General features: G+C 32.4%; 3 protein-coding genes across 7 annotated transcripts in view; 1 reads left to right on the forward strand and 2 right to left on the reverse strand.

Annotated features, from left to right (window-relative positions):
- Positions 1-11,040, reverse strand: part of LOC124418605 — a 63,171-nt gene extending 52,131 nt beyond the window's left edge. For 2 of the 4 annotated variants that reach the window (XM_046945337.1, XM_046945334.1), the window contains exon 1: positions 4,081-4,475. The gene's annotated coding sequence lies outside the window, so the exon portion shown is untranslated. Of the gene's footprint in view, positions 1-4,080; positions 4,476-8,932; positions 9,415-10,595 lie in introns of those variants that run through there. The other 2 variants (XM_046945335.1, XM_046945336.1) reach the window with 2 other exon arrangements.
- LOC111688274 (TNF receptor-associated factor 3) lies at positions 9,538-18,951 on the forward strand. The gene is made up of 6 exons (XM_046945332.1): positions 9,538-9,674; positions 14,721-15,128; positions 15,203-15,351; positions 15,414-15,697; positions 18,185-18,300; positions 18,363-18,951. The coding sequence occupies exons 1-6, from the start codon at positions 9,651-9,653 to the stop codon at positions 18,675-18,677; spliced, it is 1,296 nt and encodes a 431-aa protein (XP_046801288.1). The 5' UTR covers positions 9,538-9,650; the 3' UTR covers positions 18,678-18,951.
- A 336-nt stretch (positions 18,952-19,287) lies between these two features.
- Positions 19,288-23,034, reverse strand: part of LOC111688276 (annexin B11) — a 19,541-nt gene continuing 15,794 nt past the window's right edge. For both annotated transcript variants that reach the window (XM_023450766.2, XM_023450764.2), the window contains exons 3-7: positions 22,088-22,228; positions 21,680-21,920; positions 21,381-21,610; positions 19,591-19,800; positions 19,288-19,518 (exon numbers count right to left, since the gene is read on the reverse strand). In XM_023450766.2, the coding sequence (XP_023306534.1) occupies positions 19,381-19,518; positions 19,591-19,800; positions 21,381-21,610; positions 21,680-21,920; positions 22,088-22,228 (960 nt within the window). In that variant the 3' untranslated portion in view covers positions 19,288-19,380. The remainder of the gene's footprint in view (positions 19,519-19,590; positions 19,801-21,380; positions 21,611-21,679; positions 21,921-22,087; positions 22,229-23,034) is intronic.

Raw genomic sequence — 23,034 nt, forward strand, 5'->3', positions numbered from 1 at the left:
TATATGCTATTTTGAACTGATTCTCGATAGGGTTAATCCCTGTACAAAAAATGAGACCTATGACAAAATTTGTGGAATTATCAATCGTCGTTGTTGAATTTGCAATAAAATAGGGACTAAGTCCCAGTATAGTTAAATGGATGTACAAAGCTGTAGTACGTACTATTCTTACATATGGATCTCTTGTATGGTGGACTTCAACTTAGAAGAAATGTATTGTAGATCACCTAAATAAAGTTCAGAGATCAGCACGCATTGCGATAACAGGTGCTCTAAAAACTAGTCCTTCCAAAGTTCTGAACACTATATTGCACATTCTTGCAGCGCATCGAGTCCTAACTCATCTGGAAGATGGAAATCAAGAACATATGCTCTATACTCTAAGATTTTAAGCCAATTACCTCCAATATTGAACCTACAATCCGATTATATTACCGCACACAGATATTTTGATAGAGTTTTTAAAGTGAGAGTTCCATCCAGAAGCAAGTGGTGTAGGGGTAACCTACTCAGAGAATATACCACCAGAATCTTTACAGATGGTTCTAAAATAAACTATGATGATGCTGGTTCTAGTGTCTTCTGTCAATACGCTGGGGCAAGTATATCTCACCGTCTTCCTAACAACTGTAGTGTCTTTCAAGCTTAAATATTCGTTATAATATTCGTAGTTATGAAGGGTACTTCACGACCTCAATATTCACGGCAACTTAGGAATTTTTGTTGATAATCAATCGCCACTTCTCTCTCATATCTAAACTATGATGGTGTTGGTTCTGGCGTCTTCTGTGTAGACGCTAGGGTAATTATATCTCACCGTCTTCCCAAAAACTTTAGTGTATTTCAAGCTTAAATATTCGTTATAATGTAGGCCTCTATATTCGCCTCTATATTCGCGGCAACTTAGGATTTTTGTCGATAATCAAGCGCCACTTCTCTCACTAAATTCACATACTACCACATCGCTATTAGTTAGACTATGCCAGAAGGATCTATCAGGGCTGGATCGCCTATCCGACATTACTCTTGTTTGGGTCTCTGCGTATAGGGACTATTATTGAAATAAATTGGCAGATGAGCTTGTCAGAACTGGATCTGCTTTTGATAACTCCAACGCCGTGCCAGTAGCAACCCCAATTAGGTGTTATCAAGAATAGTATCCCCAGCTTCTATTTTCAAAAGGCTGGCACAAGTTACCTTACAAACCGATGTAGACGGGATATATCGAGATTAATAGATGTAGTAATAGGACACTGGGTGCTAGGCAGACATGCAGGTAGGCTTGGGCTTACCATTAATGAACGCTGTCGCAATTGCAAAGATAGGGAAAAGAAAGAAATGGTCTTTCATATTCTCTGCGAATGCCCTGATCTATCGGTGAAAAGAAACTGTTTTATTGGCAGTTACTTTATATTCAACCCTGATGTGATATCTGAATCTAAGTTTAATGATATCCTAAGATTTCTCACTGCTAGAGGCTAGATCTGATACAATGAAATACTACATGTAACGATTGGAGAGGTCCGGTCAAAACGAAGTCTCTTCGACTTTACTTAACTGTTCACGCGTAGTGAACTACCATGTTAAACAACTAACAATGTTTTTGAAAAAATAATTAAGAATGACACAAATGTATGAGTCCATGGGTTGTTTTATAATTTTACTCATACCTATTATTTATAGGCCACTCTAGAACTAAATGCGAAACATTACAAAACCATGTCTGATAGAGTTTTTGAAGATTTTGACTCGGCAGATATCTGAAGCTTGTAAATTGATTTCAACACACATATATATGGACAGACAAGAATATATCGCGTCAGAAAATTAGAAAACACTTGCCTCTAGTGTTCCCCCCGGGGGCATGTTACCTTGGCGAAGACCTCCGCCTTGGTGTTATTGCAATCCCGGGGTATAAAGAGGGCCCAATACCTCCAGTCTGACCGGGACTGAAAAATTGGTTGTGTCAGTCTACTGCTTGGCTTAGTCCTTGCATAGATTGCCAGAGGTCTGACCAGAGCACCGCATAATCTGGTACTACGGGTGGCCAGTTGCCCGCAGGACTATGTCCTGGCTGGTCAGTTTTTTGAGGTTCCTTCGGGATCCACGTAGTGGCTGTTGGTTGAACCCAAATTCGCGGGAAGAGAATAAGTGGCGGTTAAAAGACTGATACATGATAATAGTCAATATTTCGGGATAAGGTTCGGTGCTGTTGCCGAAAATCAACAGATACCCCACAGAGGAGTGACTGTGGGACTAAGCGTTGGAAATGGGTTGGGGTCAATTGTATATGATACGGAATGAATGTAGAGGTATGCGGGACTCATCCACCCGTATACCTAAATTAGTGTGTCGTATGTTTTTCTCTATGAATGTGTCGGATAAATGAGATGTGTGCTGGGTTGAATGATGATGGATGATACCAATTAATTTTCCTTCCTTGTCCAGATATGTTCAGAGTTTACTCTGTTCATATCAGACTTGCCACAGCGTGTCAATGTGAGTAAGAACGATGTCTACGGCTTATTGATGGATCGTGCTTCGGTCCACCGGTTACGTCTCTAGGTTGCCGTTGCCGAATCAACAGAGCCATAGTAGTGTGGTTGTCTTACAACGTGACTACTTTGGCAAGAGATTAGATAGCTCGAGTACTCCAGCAAAGTACTTGTGCATGGTACCGGTCATAGCCAATGTGCAAAAATTGCCACCTGAGTCTTCATTGAAGACAAAGGGGCGATGGTAGACCGTTCTCAAGTCTACCCTGTGGACACGGCAGGTGTTCACGTTAAAACTATCGACAGTCTGCCTCTAGTGTATTCATTACAAATCACAAAAGGACTCTAGCTCACTCCCTGTTGTCAATTGAATTACTCAAGAAGGTCGCATATTTAAGTATAGTTTTGGGCATTTGCTGGTCAAGAACCATTTATGGGTTTTCGGAAAGGATACATCAGGGAAAAGTATTCGCCATTGGAGATCAACACAAAGATTCAGGCAGAAGGTTTTATAACTCTGACAAAAGGTAAAAGTTATTGTTGCTTATGAATGGAAACAGAACAATACTATATCATACACTGAGGACTTAAATACCACCAACTCATTCTTGGCAACAATGGGCCGAGGTTATGCAGATTTTGTAGATTGCAGGATAAGGCCTCCGAACCTGTTCATTGTAACAGTCAGACTATATTCCTCTTAGGGCTGGTATTCTTAGAGCCTAAATATCTCACCTATTAGGAATTTGAACGCATACCAGAACTTAACCTTCATTGGTAAACCAAAAGTCTGCACAAAAGATCATCTTTTCTGAGAGCCACCTAAATCGAATATTATTGTGATTTCATTTTTTTAATTTTTTAAATTTTAAAATTTTATATTTATTATGATCGCGAAAGAATGTCTAGTGATATTTACAGATATTTTTAGAGAGGATCATATGCTTTTATACTACTAGTTTGTCAGTCCGTCCGTCTGACTATTGAAATCGCGAATAGCGCACATAGAAAGAGCTAGAGGTCTGAAATAATCCAAAGCTATATAAATATTTGTATACACTGGGTCCGTGTATTCTACGACATCATGTAATGTCCATAATTCATGCAACAAGGAAGCAATAAGTCAACTATTGTTAGTCCTAGCATTTGATTTTTATTATTTTAATTTTAAAATAAATTCTTTTATATTTTCTCTTTTCATAAAATTTCACAAAATTTAATAATTTATTTATTTTGGGGGTTTTCACTTTATTCAATATCTCACCCCACTGTGCCATAATTCTCCTACTCAAAATTATTATTAAAACCGCATTTATTATACGAAATAGGAAAACTTAAATTACCTTACACACAACAACAATTTTATGCACTTACACACTCTCCTATACATACACGCACACAAACACCTTTGGGAATTTTGTAATATTTTATTTCATTTTATATTTCTATGTTACGAAACATAAATTTATATTTTAATAATTTATTCATTATATTTGGCTTCTGTAGTAAATGTAAAAGAAATCTAAAAAAACATAAAAAACGTACACACACATAGACATACATAGCTAAAGATGTAACAACTCACGTTATTCGGAAACATTCACATCTAAACTTTTATTTATTTCGATTACAAGCCTGCCTTTATTTCCATTACAAAACTTTGAAAATCCTTTGTTTACTGAGGTTATTACCACACACAAACACATTTGTAAGTGTTATTGTATAAAAATATGTATTGTTTTGTTGAATTTAATCTTTATTCTAACACTTTAATCATTATTTTATATAGTAGAAGACATGAAACAAACTAAATAAACATATTTCAAATTTTGTATTCTTTATTGCACTCTTGTCATACTACATACATGTTAACAACAACAACAATAAGAAAATAAACAAAAAAAGTTTCAAAACAAAAAAATATTTTTATTTCCGTTTTGTATTTAACCGTTTCGTTGTTTCTGTGGAAACGCGTACGCGGCAAAGTCTCACTCGAAACTGAGTTGTTTGTTTCGAAATCCTTTGCTTAAATAAAATAATATTATATTCTTGTTCTTCTTGTTCTTCCTCTAACACGTACACACATATTCCTTGTTTAAAGTTTATTTAAATGTAGTTGTATATGCATGTTTTTCGTTCAAGTTGTAATAGTGTATGTGTTTATTTACATTTTTGTGTAATATTCATTTCTCTACATTTTACATATGTTGTTTTTGTTATTATTGCTGGCGTTGTAACTGTACACGTGCATTTTGTTTTTGTTATTATGCTCACAAATCCCGCTACTACAAGTCGTAAACTCTAAATATTGTTTACACACGTTTGTTTTGTTGGTGTTAATGGATAAAAGCTTTAGTACAAGTAGCATGTGTTTAGTAAAAGCTTTTTGATTATGGTACTAAATGGATTGCCAACATCAAGAGAAACTTGCAAAAATGCTGATAGTAATACGATATCTGCTGTCACCATTATTGGCGAATGCCGAAACTTTGCAGATTCTTAAGGGGTAAAGTCTAGTTAGTTTAGTCAATTGTCTAGTCTATAGTCTATTAAAAAGTCTAGTCTACAGTCTAGAGTATTCTATAGTCTAGTCTATAGCCCAGTCTATAGTCTAGTCTATAGTCTAGTCTATAGTCTAGTCTATAGTCTAGTCTATAGTCTAGTCTATAGTCTAGTCTATAGTCTAGTCTATAGTCTAGTCTATAGTCTAGTCTATAGTCTAGTCTATAGTCTAGTCTATAGTCTAGTCTATAGTCTAGTCTATAGTCTAGTCTATAGTATAGTCTATAGTCTAGTCCATAGTCTAGTCTATAGTCTAGTCTATAGTCTAGAAAACAATAAAATACATTTACCTAACACAATTTAACTTAAAAATTTATAGATCTGATAAATTTCTTGGAAAATATTATCACATATGTACTTTTTCCTAGCATATACCCTTAGTTTTGAAATATATTGGCAACTCTTAATATACTCTTTAATTTTGAATTGCATAAGTCATTGCCAATGACATCGGAAAAGCTCCCTCACGCTCCATATTCCATTGTTGTTGCTCATTATTCTTTTAGTACCAAAATACTATTTAAACTCACACACATTAATAAAGTACGTCAGCAAGGTAACAACAATCCAAAAAAAAAACTCACTCAAATTTTTCACATACAAGTGAATAAACAAGTCGCTTTTTAAAAAAGCCGTACGCAACAACATTATCCAAAAATGAACGAATACTACAACAATTTTTGGCGGGATTATGGAAAAAACTCTCAAATTAAATAATCAAAACAAAACATGAAAAATTTAAAAGGACTTTTCTATGAATAAACAAGAAATAGCAACAACGTGTATCCTTGATAAATACAAACTGAACAGAGCGATGACATTGTTTTTGGAAATTCACACGTTCTCTGTTTTTAGAAGACACAAAATAAAGTGAAAACAGTAATAAATTGGATTTAATATTTTTTCTTCTTGTTTTTTCTTATTCTAGACAGAATACGTGTCTTTTGATAAACTTTTATTTGTGCGAGTGGAGACAACTCCTAACATGAGACTGTGTTTATAGATTGTTATTATTGTTGTGGTACAATTTAATCCTTATTTTCTTACCTTTATGCATGATTAAAGTTTTAAAAATTTTAACAAGAATTTGACAGGTGGAATGATACGTGTTGCCTTTGTGTGAAATTTAAGTTTTTGTAACTGCTATTACTTACACACGTGTAGCAGTATGATAAAATGTATATATAAATGTTTTTATGTTGCATAAAAGAGTAGGTCTTTTTAGAAATAGGATGCTTTATTACTACGACACTTGATGTTTCCTTTCATATCCTTGGAGACATGACACTTTTCCAATATTCATTCTGTGTAAAAAAACTGTCATCGTCTGTGTCCTTTATGCTTTATTTCTTATTTCCTCATGTTATTCATATGAACGGTAACTTTGTTGGTCGTCGTAAATTAAAAACATTAAATTAAATTGATTTTATGGTTTCTTTAGTACTTTAAATATTTAATACCTTTGGTAAATGGTTTTAACCGTAAAACATACTATGTACAATTGTAAAGGTGATTTTAGCAAATTTTAGTTGGCTAAAAAAAACAAAGTTTTTTGGTAATATTATTGTGAGAATTGAACTGGAACTGAACTACAACTGAACTAGAACTGAACTAGAACTGAACTAGAACTGAACTAGAACTGAACTAGAACTGAACTAGAACTGAACTAGAACTGAACTAGAACTGAACTAGAACTGAACTAGAACTGAACTAGAACTGAACTAGAACTGAACTAGAACTGAACTAGAACTGAACTAGAACTGAACTAGAACTGAACTAGAACTGAACTAGAACTGAACTAGAACTGAATTAGAACTGACAACGCAACATTGTCAACAATTCGTTGTCGCAATATAAAATTTATACACATCCTTTGTCTAAAAGTTAACAATCGTCGTAAGCTCTCTGTTGACAATGGATTGTGAGCTTACCACGTTTGTTTATTTTTAAACGTTGCATTGACAACATTACATGGTGTTGTCGTACGTGTGTACATATGTATATATGTATATACTTGAGAACGGATGTTATCAAAAAATTGGGTGTCGATTGAGATATTCCTCTATTTAGAACAAAAATCATTATTCTTTTATATTTCGTACTGTCTTAATCTTGTAATGATTTTTAACTTAATTAAATTAATGTAAGACTATTTTAATTTTATTAAAGTGTCTACATTGATGACTAATAACAATTTTAATGCAGATTATTTATAACACCTGTCATCAATGTGCTTCTTCACTCACCGTAAATGTTTGTGAATCAAACCATTCATTACAAAATAAACAGGAAGATTTTTCATATTTCACAATTGTTGTTGAACCGGAAGTGGACGGTTGTTGTATTCGTTCACCGTTATTAAAGTTTGAACCATTCATCATTAAAAAATAAAACGTTTTAAAAACTTCAATATTTGCACTTTGTTTTAAAAACTTTCAATATTTGCACTTTGTTTAGCAAATAAACAAAAATAAATGGTCAAAACAAAATATTGATATATTATCAGAATATTAGTTATGAACAAATGTTTTATAATTGGTGTACTTTATTTGATTTGTTTTAAATTTGATAAAATTTGTGACAAAAATTTGGTTAAATATGTATTTCACTACTTTTTTTTACTAAATTCACTTAATTTAATTTTTCCTTTATAAATTTCTTCAATTACTCTTAAAACTTTGATTTGTCTTTATAACACTTTAATTAACTTTTAAATTTCTTTTACACATTCTTGTGCATAATAATGGGTGTAAATAAAGTGTGTATTTCATTAATTGAAAATTGTTTTTTCGTTCTCTTTTGCTTTTTTAATCAAAACAATTTAATAATATTGACTTTAAATAAAATTCGTGAAAAAAGTACTTCGACAAGTGCGAGCAAATAGCGACTAAATTCGAAATTAACACAGAAAAAACTAAATGAAATTAATCGGTATCAGTTTATTTTCATATCATTTTCATTGTAACGACAACGATTGCTTTTTCTGTTATCAGTTGCAGAACGAATGAAAAACGAATGAACAATAATAAAAAATATATATATTAAATACTTTTTTAATACATATGATAATGGATCCCCAATATTAAAGAGCACACAATAATAGTAGTCGGAAAGATGTGGCAAATTGAGATCTAAAAGTAGGTGTATGTGAAACCAAAAAATTTAGATAAGAAAAGAGAGCCAGAAGCGACTGAAGTTGAAGAGAGAATTTGTTCATTGTGTTGATAAATCGGGGAATATTAATTAACATATAAAATATTTTGTATGCAAATTTATACGTACTTTTTAAAATATTTTACTGAACCGACCGATTTTTTCTCAATGTACTTCTTAAATAAATAACAGTTTTTAACCTAAGGTTATGCGTTAATTGATTTTGGCATTTTGCGCACAATGTGTAAAAACAAAAATATTCTCTTAGCTTTGGTTGACTTCTAGTTCAGTTGTAGTTTAGTTCCAGTTCTAGTTTAGTTCTCGTTCAGCTCTAGTTCAGTTCTAGTTCAGTTCTAGTTCAGTTCTAGTTCAGTTCTAGTTCAGTTCTAGTTCAGTTCTAGTTCAGTTCTAGTTCAGTTCTAGTTCAGTTCTAGTTCAGTTCTAGTTCAGTTCTAGTTCAGTTCTAGTTCAGTTCTAGTTCAGTTCTACTTCAGTTCTAGTTCAGTTCTAGTTCAGTTCTAGTTCAGTTCAAGTTCAGTTCTAGTTCAGTTCAAGTTTAGTTCTAGTTATATAAAAGGTATTTATGTTGAATTTCATCAAGATATTAATGTAATTAAGAGCGTATTATAATTAAAGTCATTCGTCGAAGGAGGGTTTGCATGGGAATTAGGGTTCTCATTGGTTATTAAGATAACGAATAATGAAGGAAATTAATCACTCACCTTTTCAGCACTTTACTTGTTGTAAACAATTTCATTTTACATATGTATATGCAAATATATGTACAGATGTATATGTGATTTATTCTAACAACATTTTATTTCTCCTTTCTTAAAGCTTTTTTTAACGATATGAACTTTATTTCCTCTTTATATTTTTCTGTTGTACTTAAAAGCTTATTTAAAACTATTTTGCTTCATTTTTTTCATTAAAAGCTTTTTCTTAAACCTTTTCTTTATTTTTATTTCTTTTTCGCAATTCCCCTTAACAAGGGACCAAGAATACAACCAACCATACACACTCACACACGCAAACACCATATAAACTAACGAATGGCCAAACTAAAGCAACACACCGACCGGCACAACATTTAAATTTTATTCAACAAAATTTAACTTATTTACTTTCAACTTTTTAACGATATTTTTATACACGAATATTAAACAACATTTAAACTAAATAATTATGTAAAAATATTTGCAATTTATTAACTTTTAATGCGATTTATTAATTAATTAAACGAACGCAAATTACCGAACAACCGAACACTTCAGAATTCTCGAAAAAACTAAAAGAAATTGCAAGTGACAGTTGCTGTTGTTGTCATTAGAAATCAAATGCATAACGTCGTGTGTGTTTGTTGTTATTTTCGAAGAGGGAGTAAGTGGGATAACGATAAAGTGCGTGAGTGGATTAAAAGGAAAGATATTATGGAGTAAAATGTATGGGGTGGTATGGGAAGTGGTAAGAAAGCATTATATATATAAAAAAAAATACACAACACACGTTGTATGCGTCAACGCGTTATATGCTGTTGAAATAAGTTAAAAATGTTATTTTCATTGTTAATTTACACACTGTAGTTTGTAACGCGTCTGCCACGGAAAGTTTAGCAACTTACAACATTTGACGCGTCAAGGGGAAGAGTTGTATTTGATTTTGTGTAGAATAATAATTAACAAAAATTTAATAGATTTTGCCAAAAATTAAAGAAAAATATTAAAGGAATAAACAAAAATTTTAAATTATGATTTTTAAAACAGGTATAGTCTTCAAAAACATCAAAAAGTAGATCGAAATGGCGCGTGGAATGTAACTTCAGTTCTAGTTATGTTTTACTTCAGCTCAGTTCTAGTTCAGTTCAAGTTAACTTCTAATTCAGATCTAGTTCAGTTCAAATTAACTTCTAATTCAGATCTAGTTCACTTCTTGTTCTGGGTAGAACAATAGTCTACTTCGGAAATATGCCAAACGTCTATTGAAGTACAGGAGATACCCTTTTTTATATAAATTTAAGCACTTATATGTTGGTTAACGGATTTAGAAAGAAGAAGATTGGGCCATTTTAATCCTATATAAATATAGTGGACAAAAAACCTGAAGAAATGTATTAGCAAACATATTAATAAAGGAACTGTTCTATTAAGTAATGCAGTAATAAAGTTGTGTCTAATATATTACATAAATATGGACCGATCTGCATACAATTTCGTGAGAAGTTTTACATATGCTTATATTAAAGATATCTATGCTGAATTTCATTTAAATTTTAATGTAATTAAAAACATTGTAATTAAATAAATTCGTCGAAGGACGGTTTGCATGGGGACTAGGATTCTCATTGGTTATAGAAATAACGAATAATGAAGACAATTAATCACTCACCTTTTCAGCACTTGTTTACTTTCTGTAAACAATTTTATTTTATATGCAAATATATACATATGTGATTTAGTCTAACAAACTTTTTATTTCTCCTCTATTTCCTCTTTATATTTTTCTGTTGCACTTAAAAGCTTATTTAAAACTATTTTGCCTCATTTTTTTCATTAAAAGCTTTTGCTTAAACCTTTTCTTTATTTTCATTCTTTTTACTTCTTTTTCGCAATTCCCCTTAACAAGGGACCAAGAAAACAACCAACTATACACACTCACACACGCAAACACCATATAAACTAACGAATGGCCAAACTAAAGCAACACACCGACCGGCACAAAATTGAAATTTTATTCAACAAAATTTAACTTATTTACTTGCAACTTTTTAACGATATTTTTACACACGAATATTAAACAACATTTAAACTAAATAATTATGTAAAAATATTTGCAATTTATTAACTTTTAATACGATTTATTAATTAAATAAACGAACGCGAATTACCGAACAACCGAACACTTCAGAATTCTCGAAAAAACTAAAGCAAATTCAAGTGACAGTTATTGTTGTTGTTGTCATTACAAATCAAATGCATAAAGTCATGTGTGTTTGTTGTTATTTTCGAAGAGGGACTAAGTGGGATAACGATAAAGTGCGTGTGTGGATTAAAAGGAAAGAGATTATGGAGTAAAAAGTATGGGGTGGTATGGGGAGTGGTAAGAAAGCTTTATATATAAATGTGAAAATACACAACACACGTTGTATGCGTCAACGCGTTATAGGCTGTTGAAATAAGTTAAAACTGTTATTTTCATTGTCAATTTACACACTGTAGTTTGTAACGCGTCTGCCACGGAAAGTTTAGCAACTTACAACATTTGACGCGTCAAGGGGAAGAGTTGTATTTGATTTTGTGTAGAATAATAATTAACAAAAAGTTAATTATTATTCTACACAAAAATAAAAATTTTAAATTATGATCTTAAAAACAGCTATAGTCTTCAAAAACATCAAAAAGTAGATCGAAATGGCGCGTGGAATGTAACTTCAGTTCTAGTTATGTTTTATTTCAGTTCAGTTCTAGTTCTAATTCAGTTCTAGTTCAGTTCTAGTTCAGTTCTAGTTCAGTTCTAGTTCAGTTCTAGTTCAGTTGTAGTTCAGTTCTAGTTCAGTTCTAATTCAGTTCTAATTCAGTTCTAATTCAGTTCTAATTCAGTTCTAGTTCAGTTCTAGTTCAGTTCTAGTTCAGTTCTAGTTCAGTTCTAGTTCTAGTTCAGTTCTAGTTCAGTTCTAGTTCAGTTCTAGTTCAGTTCTAGTTCAGTTCTAGTTCAGTTCTAGTTCAGTTCTAGTTCAGTTCTAGTTCAGTTCTAGTTCAGTTCTAGTTCAGTTCTAGTTCAGTTCTAGTTCAGTTCTAGTTCAGTTCTAGTTCAGTTCTAGTTCAGTTCTAGTTTAGTTCTAGTTCAGTTCTAGTTTAGTTCTAGTTCAGTTCTAGTTCAGTTCTAGTTCAGTTCTAGTTCAGTTCTAGTTCAGTTCTAGTTCAGTTCTAGTTCAGTTCTAGTTCAATTCTAGTTCAGTTCTAGTTCAGTTCTAGTTCAGTTCTAGTTCAGTTCTAGTTCAGTTCTAGTTCAGTTCTAGTTCAGTTCTAGTTCAGTTCTAGTTCAGTTCTAGTTCAGTTCTAGTTCAGTTCTAGTTCAGTTCTAGTTCAGTTCTAGTTCAGTTCTAGTTCAGTTCTAGTTCAGTTCTAGTTCAGTTCTAGTTCAGTTCTAGTTCAGTTCTAGTTCAGTTCTAGTTCAGTTCTAGTTCAGTTCTAGTTCAGTTCTAGTTCAGTTCTAGTTCAGTTCTAGTTCAGTTCTAGTTCAGTTCTAGTTCAGTTCTAGTTCAGTTCTAGTTCAGTTCTAGTTCAGTTCTAGTTCAGTTCTAGTAGTTCAGTTCTAGTTCAGTTCTAGTTCAGTTCTAGTTCAGTTCTAGTTCAATTCTAGTTCAGTTCTAGTTCAGTTCTAGTTCAGTTCTAGTTCAGTTCTAGTTCAGTTCTAGTTCAGTTCTAGTTCAGTTCTAGTTCAGTTATAGTTCAGTTCTAGTTCAGTTCTAGTTCAGTTCTAGTTCAGTTCTAGTTCAGTTCTAGTTCAGTTCAGTTCTAGTTCAGTTCTAGTTCTAGTTCAGTTCTAGTTCAGTTCTAGTTCAGTTCTAGTTCAGTTCTAGTTCAGTTCTAGTTCAGTTATAGTTCAGTTCTAGTTCAGTTCTAGTTCAGTTCTAGTTCAGTTCTAGTTCAGTTCTAGTTCAGTTCTAGTTCAGTTCTAGTTCAGTTCTAGTTCAGTTCTAGTTCAGTTCTAGTTCAGTTCTAGTTCAGTTCTAGTTCAGTTCTAGTTCAGTTCTAGTTCAGTTCTAGTTCAGTTCTAGTTCAGTTCTAGTTCAGTTCTAGTTCAGTTCTAGTTCAGTTCTAGTTCAGTTCTAGTTTAGTTCTAGTTCAGTTCTAGTTTAGTTCTAGTTCAGTTCTAGTTCAGTTCTAGTTCAGTTCGAGTTCAGTTCTAGTTCAGTTCTAGTTCAGTTCTAGTTCAGTTCTAGTTCAGTTCTAGTTCAGTTCTAGTTCAGTTCTAGTTCAGTTCTAGTTTAGTTCTAGTTCAGTTCTAGTTCAGTTCTAGTTCAGTTCTAGTTAAGTTTTAGTTCAGTTTTAGTTCAGTTCTAGTTCAGTTCTAGTTCAGTTCTAGTTCAGTTCTAGTTTAGTTCTAGTTCAGTTCTAGTTCAGTTCTAGTTCAGTTCTAGTTCAGTTCTAGTTCAGTTCTAGTTCAGTTCTAGTTCAGTTCTAGTTCAGTTCTAGTTTAGTTCTAGTTCAGTTCTAGTTCAGTTCTAGTTCAGTTCTAGTTCAGTTCTAGTTCAGTTCTAGTTCAGTTCTAGTTCAGTTCTAGTTCAGTTCTAGTTCAGTTCTAGTTCAGTTCTAGTTCAGTTCTAGTTCAGTTCTAGTTCAGTTCTAGTTCAGTTCTAGTTCCGTTCTAGTTCAGTTCTAGTTCAGTTCTAGTTCAGTTCTAGTTCAGTTCTAGTTCAGTTCTAGTTCAGTTCTAGTTCAGTTCTAGTTCAGTTCTAGTTCAGTTCTAGTTCAGTTCTAGTTCAGTTCTAGTTCAGTTCTAGTTCAGTTCTAGTTCAGTTCTAGTTCAGTTCTAGTTCAGTTCTAGTTCAGTTCTAGTTCAGTTCTAGTTCAGTTCTAGTTCAGTTCTAGTTCAGTTCTAGTTCAGTTCTAGTTCAGTTCTAGTTCAGTTCTAGTTCAGTTCTAGTTCAGTTCTAGTTCAGTTCTAGTTCAGTTCTAGTTCAGTTCTAGTTCAGTTCTAGTTCAGTTCTAGTTCAGTTCTAGTTCAGTTCTAGTTCAGTTCTAGTTCAGTTCTAGTTCAGTTCTAGTTCAGTTCTAGTTCAGTTCTAGTTCAGTTCTATTTCAGTTCTACTTCAGTTCTAGTTCAGTTCTAGTTCAGTTCTAGTTCAGTTCTAGTTCAGTTCTAGTTCAGTTCTAGTTCTGTTCTAGTTCAGTTCAAGTTCAGTTCTAGTTCAAGTTCATTTATAGTTTAGTTTTAGTTCAGTGAGTAATCCGAATGGTATTGAGATGTGCATATTGTATTATTGAGAATTAAAAACGCTAATTATAAACGACTTAAAACTTTCCCTAATCGATTTCTTATCAAAGTTGTTTAGAAACCCCACAATTGAGACTTTCACTTATAGTATTTTCAATATATTATGGTAACTATTTGATTAATTTGCTGTCTAAATTGTCCTTCACTTAAAAATAACGGTCAATGGGTTTCAAAGCTCTTTAATATTTCAATGTCAAAATGATTAATCAATATATTAAATATATTACATAATTTCGCCAAAAATAAAACCTTATAAGGGCCAACGTATACATTTTGTTTAAACATAAAAATACAATAACAACAATATTACGGTTGTTGTTATCAACAAACCCCCCAACTCATACCTTTGATAAGATAATGGGGGAATTTAAAAATATTCGCTTACACAAACACTTGTTGCTTTCGTTTAATAATAAACTTGAAAATATTTACTACTAATGTAATAATCATCATAAACATTATAAATTCTTTAGTGATTATGTTTTCTCTCTCAACTCCCAAAACACCCTCTAGGAACATCTAATACATTGTGGCCAAGTTTTAGAACAGTGTCCTAATAGTTGCAATGTATTTGTGCCACGCATACGTATGCGAGCCCATCTCAAAGAATGTCCACGCACCAAACGTAGAAGTGCCAGTTTGGAGAGAATAGATCAACAGGTCGATCAGCGAGTACAAGTGGTGGAGAATGAAATAAACACTTTGAGATCGGTGCTAAACGAAGAAATACGCCAGCGTTTGCATTTGATCACAGATGTGGGAAATTTACGAAAACAAAATCAAATACATGATGAATGGACTCATGCTACTGAGGAGAATATTAAATCTCTGCAGAAACGTTTGCAAGAGGAAAACTCTCAGCGTTGCTTTGAAGTCGAGCAGTGTCAGCAGGATTTTCGTTATTGTTATGATATCACACAGGTTTGTTTGAAGAAATTTATGGATTTTGAAAACAGATAAAAAGATAAAAAGATTCCTTTTCCCACAAAATTTAGGCCTTAAAAAGTGAAATTCAAAATGAGATAGATGATCTGGAAAAGCACATAAATCAAATGTCTTTAGAAGTGACACAACATCAAAATCTTTTAAATGACAATATAATGAAATTGGAAGAGACAGTGGTGCAGAATGAGAAAAATAATAGGTTTGTTAATGAAAGTGTAATGTCCTTAGAAATTTTTTTAACTGTTTATTCCATTCTTTCAGAGACAAATTTATAGAAATTGAAAAATTTCTACAAGAAATCAATGTGGACTTAAATACAAAGTTAGCTTCTAATGATGGTGGTAGTGCTGCCAAAAATGCTGCCCTCGATTTGGAGGTAAAAAGTATGAAACATATTGTTTGTGAAACTGAAGAACGTTGTGATAAATTGGAAAAGTTATTGCTTAAGACCGATCGTGATTTACATCATACAATGCAGTTGGTATCCGATTTAGAAAATCATATTGCCACCCAACAACGTTTGACTAGTTATATTAATTCTAGAGGTAAGAATATAGATTGTAGTTGATAAGATCTGATAATTTTGATAGGATCTTTAAAAGAGGGAATGATTATGTCAGGTAAGCATGAATTTTAGTGAAAATTTTACTGATTAGGGTTCTGAGGACGTGATTGAACATGATTTAATTACGCCAAAATGTCAATGTTGAGTTTTAACTCCCTTTTAGAGCGTTATAAACTGGACATCTTCTCAAGTCTGGGAATACTTATACTTTGGCAATATTAGTTTGAGAGTTTTAGAACATGTTGAAATTTTGATTAAAAATAGGTCTAATTCCAAAAAATCGAATTAAACTAACTGTACAAGATTGGTCCTTTCCGGGGCATGTGACCTGTTGAACTTCCCCCATCTTGGTGTAATTGCATACCAGGGAAAAGTAGTACTACCAATACCTCTAGTCTACCGGAACAGTAAACTGTTGTTATCAAATTCTTGGCCTTTCCTTCGAATGGTTTGACTTGAGGTCGAACTACAGAGTATTATAATCTGGTACCACGAGAACCTGTGGAGTTTCGTCTTGTCTTGTCCGATTATTAGAGAATTGCTTTCAAAATGATCGTGGTATATGTGGTTTAAACCCAAACTTGAATGACTGAGAAATATGCGGCGTTAAATAGTGATGGATGTAAGGCGTCTTATTCAAGTGATAGCATTGAATTCTCCATCCCTGTGCAGGTATATAAAGGTTTACCAGATTTGTCAAAGTTTGTGCTCTCTTTGAGTAAAAACTTGTCTTATTTGATGGATTCGGATGGAATACTTTTTACCGAATACATCTCACCAGAGTCCAACCTGACTGCGTGGTTGTAGATGAAAGTGATATTTATGCATCGCAGTAGTTACGAATCGGTCAGCAATGGTCAAAAAATTAGATAGCTCAAGTACTTGAGCAAAGTACTACTAACATGTGGGTCCAATGCACACAAAGGGTCGCTGGTGAGTCGTCTAACAAGCCCACTCTGTAGTTGTAAAAGTTTCACCACTTTACGTCCAATATTTTTATACACACCATTAAAAAAGCTGGGGGTATATTGATTTTGTCATTCCGTTTGTAACACATCGAAATATTGGACATAGACCCGTCTGTCCGTCCGTCTGTCTACTCATAACTTCAAAATTTTAAGTGGGCGAAAGTTGGAGTCCTCAAAGTTTGTATGTTTAACAAAATGGGCGGAATACCTATAGTGGGCGTGGCACCTACCATATGAGTAAAATATTAAATTTTAATATCTGAGAAAATATAAAAGAGTTAAATTTTGTCGGAATCAATTTAGTGTCAATATTATTATTAAATGAAAAATGGGACAGACGTTGCTTCTTCCATATGAATAAAATTTACAAAAATTCGTTTATCTGTGAAACTAATAAAGCCTCCTCCTTAAAATTTAAATATTTGAGGGAAATAGGGCGGACTTTCATCAGAGGGTCTCTGATCGGAGACACTGTTAGTGCTAAAATCCTTAAATTTTGCAAGAAGGACTTTGACTTCCATGTGAACATTTGGGTAATAAATTTAACATTTATTTGAAAATTTTTAGGAAAATTGGCGGACTTTTATAAGAGAGAGAGAGAGGATTTTTACCTTCCCTCCTGATACATGATCTTCTATTGTCCCAGGGACGAAACCTATTGAAAATGGTTGAGATCGGTTCATTATTTCACCTAGCCCCCATACAACTGAACCCCCAAATAGGGCTTGTAAACCTTGTAATCAAACTACAGGTCGCAATTTTGAAGATAATGCAATGAAATTTTATACATGATTTACTATTGTCCCAGGGGCGAAACCTATTGAAGATAATGCAATGAAATTTTATACATGATCTACTATGGTCCCAGGGACGAAACCTATTGAAAATGGTTGAGATCGGTTCATTATTTCACCTAGCCCCTATACAACTGCACCCCCGAATAGGGAGGGCTTGTATATCTTGTAATCAAACTACAGGTAGCAATTTTGGAGACAATTCAATGAAATTTGGCACATGATCTTTTATGGTACCGTAGACGAAGCCTATTGCCTATAAATGGTTAACATCGGTCCATTATTTCACCTAGCCCCCATAAAACTGATCCCACCGAATAGGGCTTTTTAGTTCATAATTATGTTTAATATTTTTGTATTTCGACAAAATGCTGCAAAACCAAGTTCTATACTAGCCTTGATGACCCTCATGAACTCTATAATTATAGGGCCTTATTTGACCCTAGCACCTACAAAAAGCCCCCTTCAAAATTTGACTGAAATTTTTATTCAAATGGCTTAAGTATATCTGGGGCAAGGTACAATTCAACGTAAATGTTTTATAATGAAAACTAAATCACATTTTACTTTTTGTGACATTTGCGGGGTATTATATGGTCGGCCTCGCCCGACTATGTTTTCCTACTTGTTGATTTACCTTGCTTTTAGGGTAGCAAATCTATTATATAGCTATTATCTTTGTATAATTTTTTTCTTTCTCTAAAGGTCACTTAATATGGCGGATAAAAGATTTCTCTAAAAAACTAGAAGAAGCTAAGCAGTATGATACCATCCTACACAGTGCCATGTTCTCCAATAAACCGTTTGGTTACTCTCTAAGAGTAAGTAACTCTCTCTCTCTCTCGTTTAATTCATATTATATTTGATTTACTCTCTTTTACAGCTTGATATCTATCTGAATGGCAAGGGCACATGGAAGGGACGTAATATGATTGCCTGTTTAAATGTTATAGCTGGAGAATATGATCCTTTACTTTCGTGGCCCTGTCGCCTGCAGGCTGAGGTAATAATACGTGATCAAACGTATCATAATCAAGCTGAAACCGAGGATTATATTAAAATTGTAAATGTACGCAAGAAAAGTGATGATTATATACAAACTAAACAATTTTTCCATATACCTCATGGTGTATTGTCTCAACGGAATTATGTTAAGAACGATTGTATGTTTGTGGAAGTGAAAATTTTGAAAAACTAAAGAAATTTTCAATAATTTTATTATATAGTAAGATATTGACATGTAGTTTCACGATGGAGAGGGAAAAGTGATTCTCGAAAGGGCTTTCTTTTCTTTCAGAAATGATATTGAATCAATTTTCCTTTGACATCGTGGGACTGTTAATCAGTTTTTAAAGCAATTTCCTAAGTACAGATTAGGTTTATTTATATTATAAAATACTTTTAAATTTATTATTTTTCAATATTTTTACTTTATTTATATAAATGTTTATTTTAGGAATAATAATAGTAATGGACAGTATTTAAAACAAAACAAAAGTATGACAAAAAATTAACAAAAAATATGTTAATGAGATTTTTCTTAAAATTCTTTAATTAATAAAGATTGTATTTTGTAAATTTAATTTTGAGATTTTTATAAAATTTAATTCTTTTTAGTGACATTTTAAATGCAGTTTCTGTCGAAGATTTTTGTGATTTAAATTAATTGTTTTAAACAATGTTTTTCTACAGTAATTGATGAACAAATTTAATTGATGAAACAAAAAAATTAATAGTTTGAATTTTAATTAAAACTATATTCGATTTTGAGAATAAGAATAAGTTGTATAATAATAAAAAAAAACTAATTTTATATTGTTTTTAACTTTTAATAAAAAAAATATTATTTAAAAAAAGTATATTGTAGTTCTCCTTTGCCCTATAACATTGCGCCAAAAGCCTTAAGAGTTGGAACGTTGTTCTCCAACTAAAGCATACAAGGCATGCTTGTAGTGACCCGATGTATCACCCTTAATCCAACTCTTCAAACTTTTGCCATACATACGCTCGAAAGCCACCTTAATATCAGCCATATCAATCTGAAATTTTGTTTTATAGAAGAAACATTAGAAATTTTCTTTACATCTTTTGAAATAATTTTAGATATTTACCTCGCATCTGGTTATAATTACACGAATCAATTGTTTATCATTGGTACCAATACCGGCCATACTCTTGTGCAAACGTGATGCAAAATATTCAGCCTTATTAGTGCAGCAACGATAAATTGCTATGAGACCTTCCATAATATCTCCCGAGAATTCTTTCTTAATAGCTTTCTCCAATGAATGTCCAGTCATGTGTTCGTACTCTTGGAAAATCTGTTAATGAATGAGCAATAATGAAATAATTTAAATTTTTTGAGTTATAAAATGAAATTTAAAGTGGTAACATTGCCTGTAGATCAAACCATCGTCTCAAGTCCAGACCATAGTCTATAGTCTAGTCTATAGTATAGTTTATGGCCTAGTCTAAAAACTAGTTAACAGTCTATTCTATAGTTTAGATTATAGTCTAGTCTATAATTTTAGTCTATGGTCTAGTCTATAGTCTAGTTTATGGTCTAGTCTGTAAACTAGTTAACAGTCTACTCTTTAGTTTAGTTTATAGTCTAGGCTATTGTCTAGTCTATAGTCTAGTCAATAGCCTATTCTATAGTATAATCTAGTGTATTCTAGTCTATAGTCTAGTCTATTCTAGTCTATAGTCTAGTCTATAGTCTAGTCTATAGTCTAGTCTGTAAACTAGTTAACAGTCTACTCTATAGTGTAGTTTAAAGTCCAGTCTATTGTCTAGTCTATAGTCTAGTCAATAGTCTAGTCAATAGTATAGTCTATAGTATAGTCTATAGTCAAGACTATAGTCTAGTCTATAGTCTAGTCAATAGTCTAGTCTATTGTCTAGTCTATAGTCTAGTCAATAGTCTAGTCTATAGTATAGTCTAGTCAATAGTCTAGTCTATAGTCTAGTCTATAATCTAGTCAATAGTCTAGTCTATAGTCTAGTCATTAGTCTAGTCAATAGTCTAGTCTATAGTCTAGTCTATAGTCTAGTCTATAGTCTAGTCTATAGTCAAGTCTGTAGTCTTGTCTATAGTCTAGTCTGTAAACTAGTTAACAGTCCAGTCTACAGTATTGTCTATAGTCTAGTCTATAGTATAGTCTATACTCTAGTCTGTAAACTAGTTAATGGTCTAGTATATTGTCTAGTCTAGAGTCTAGTCAATAAACTAGTCTATAGTCTAGTATATAGTCTAGTCTAAAGTCTAGTCTATAGTCTAGTATATAGTCTAAATTCTAGTCTATAGTATACTGTATACTGTATTCTATAGTCTAGTTTATAGTTTCGTCTATAGTTTAGTCCACAGTCTAGTCAATAGTCTAGTCTGTAGTGTAATATATAGCCTAGTCTAGTTAGTAGTCTAGTCTTGACTATAGTCCAGACGATAGTCTATTGTCCATACTATAGTCTATAGTCCACTCTATAGTTTGTAGTCCAGTCAATAGTCCAGACTATAGTCCAGTCTGTAGACCACACTATTGTCTATATATATATTTTATATAGTCCATATATTTTGATAGTCTAGGCTATAGTTTTTAGTCCAGGTTATTGTCTATGTAGTCTTAACTATATTTTATAATCCAGTCTATAATGGAGACTATAATCTATAGATCAATTCAGACTATAGTCTATAGTCCAGACAATAGTTTTAGAGTTCTTTAATTCTGACTATAGTCTATAGACAAGGCTACAGTATATGGTTAAAACAGCAGACCAGACAACAGTCTACAATTCTGTTTATATTTTTAGTCCAGAATAGTTCAGACTAGAGTCTTTACTTCAGTCTCTAGTCCGGAATATATTGGGTCGAAAACTACAGTCCCAAAAAACTAATACTCACCAATTTCAATTGTTGATAATTGCGCTGACACAAGATCATATTAAACATGCTCTCATCGGTGCCCACACGCAATTCACCAGCCTTTAGCAATTCACGAGCATCAGCCTGAGCAGCAGCTTGATCAGTGTGACCACTTTCATCACGAGCAGCGGTACAAAGAGAAACCAATAAACGTTTAAAGTTACCAGATGTTTCAGATTTCAATTCAGACTCCAAATGGGCACCATATACTAAGAAAAAACAACAAAAATATTAATTAAAAAAAACTTTAATTTTTCTCGTAAATCCTAAAAACTTACATCTTAAATACTGATTTTTAATGGTATGAATTTCATGATTCGATAAAGTACATAAAATTTCAATTAATACATCTTCATCGGTACCCAGACCAGCCATGGCATCATTCAATTCACAACAATAATAATCGACAATGGGACGCAAAAGTCCCACGAGAAGTTTTTCAAAATTGCCACTAGTTTCGGATTTGATGTCTTCGATAAGGTCTTTGCCAAAATGTGTTTTATATTGACGTTGGATTTCCTGTTGGAGAATAGTAAAATATTTTTACAAAAATACCGTTATTTAGCTGAGTTAAGAACCTTTAATATAGTTTTTTTCATAAAAAGCTTTTTAAAGCTTTATATATGTATTATTTGAAGTTTTTATCTGAACTGTTGTTTTTGTAACGTTAAAGTGTTTACACTTACCTGTCTTTGTTCATTAGAACGTCTGCATATGATATTGATTAGGGCATCTTCATCGGTACCGAAACCTTTCATGGCCTTACGCAAATCATGGGCATCTTTAACGGGATCAAAATTTTGAGCAGGGAAAACGGTTGGTGTGCCCTTTAAAATAAAAATGCATAAAATCGTTAATTAAAATGTTCTTTACATAATAAAGTTTAATAAAATTTGTAAAAGCTCGGATATTTCTAATGAGGTTTATTACTAATAAATTTATTACGAATGTCATTATTAACAATAATTTAATTACTTAATTTCATAAAACCTGATCTAGCGTCAATCAAAATAACATTAATATATAGGGAAACTAAGCTACAAGTACTTAGACAATTTAATGGATAGTTGGATTATATATTAATATAATATGTTTGATTGAATACTAGGGAAATATTTATCCTAAAATCAGTATAGTCAATATTACATAAAAACAAATTCTATCCACACTCACTATGGATGAATTTAGTTGAAAGTTAAAATTGTTAAAGATCAGCAAAAGTTAATAACTTGGTCTTCTCCATTTTTAAACTGTCAAAAAAGTTAAAGTAGTAATCAAAATCATTAAAATATTAACATATAATACATTAAAAAAAATTGTTCATTATATGAATTCATTACGATATAACAAATGAACGATAAATTCCGAGATATAAAACTATATATGATTATAGTTTAGTCTATAGTTCAGTCTATAGTCTAGTATATAGTTTAGTTTATAGTCCAGTCTATAGTCTAGTATAAAGTATAGTCTATAGTCTTGTCTAGCCTATAGTCTAGTTCATAGTCTAGTCTATAGTCTAGAATAAAGTCTAGTCTATAGTCTAGTCTATAGTCTAGTCTATAGTCTAGTCTATAGTCTAGTCTATAGTCTAGTCTATAGTCTAGTCTATAGTCTAGTCTAGTCTATAGTC

Source organism: Lucilia cuprina, chromosome 3, assembly GCF_022045245.1.
Source record: "Lucilia cuprina isolate Lc7/37 chromosome 3, ASM2204524v1, whole genome shotgun sequence".
Taxonomy (NCBI): Eukaryota; Metazoa; Arthropoda; class Insecta; order Diptera; family Calliphoridae; genus Lucilia; species Lucilia cuprina.

Excerpts from the sequence above, each read along its gene's own strand:
- LOC111688274 (XM_046945332.1), top strand. The coding sequence starts at position 9,651 with ATGTATGGGGTGGTATGGGAAGTG. Across the intron at positions 15,352-15,413 it reads CAGAATGAGAAAAATAATAG|AGACAAATTTATAGAAATTG; the intron begins GTTTGTTAATGA and ends CCATTCTTTCAG. Across the intron at positions 18,301-18,362 it reads CGTTTGGTTACTCTCTAAGA|CTTGATATCTATCTGAATGG; the intron begins GTAAGTAACTCT and ends TCTCTTTTACAG.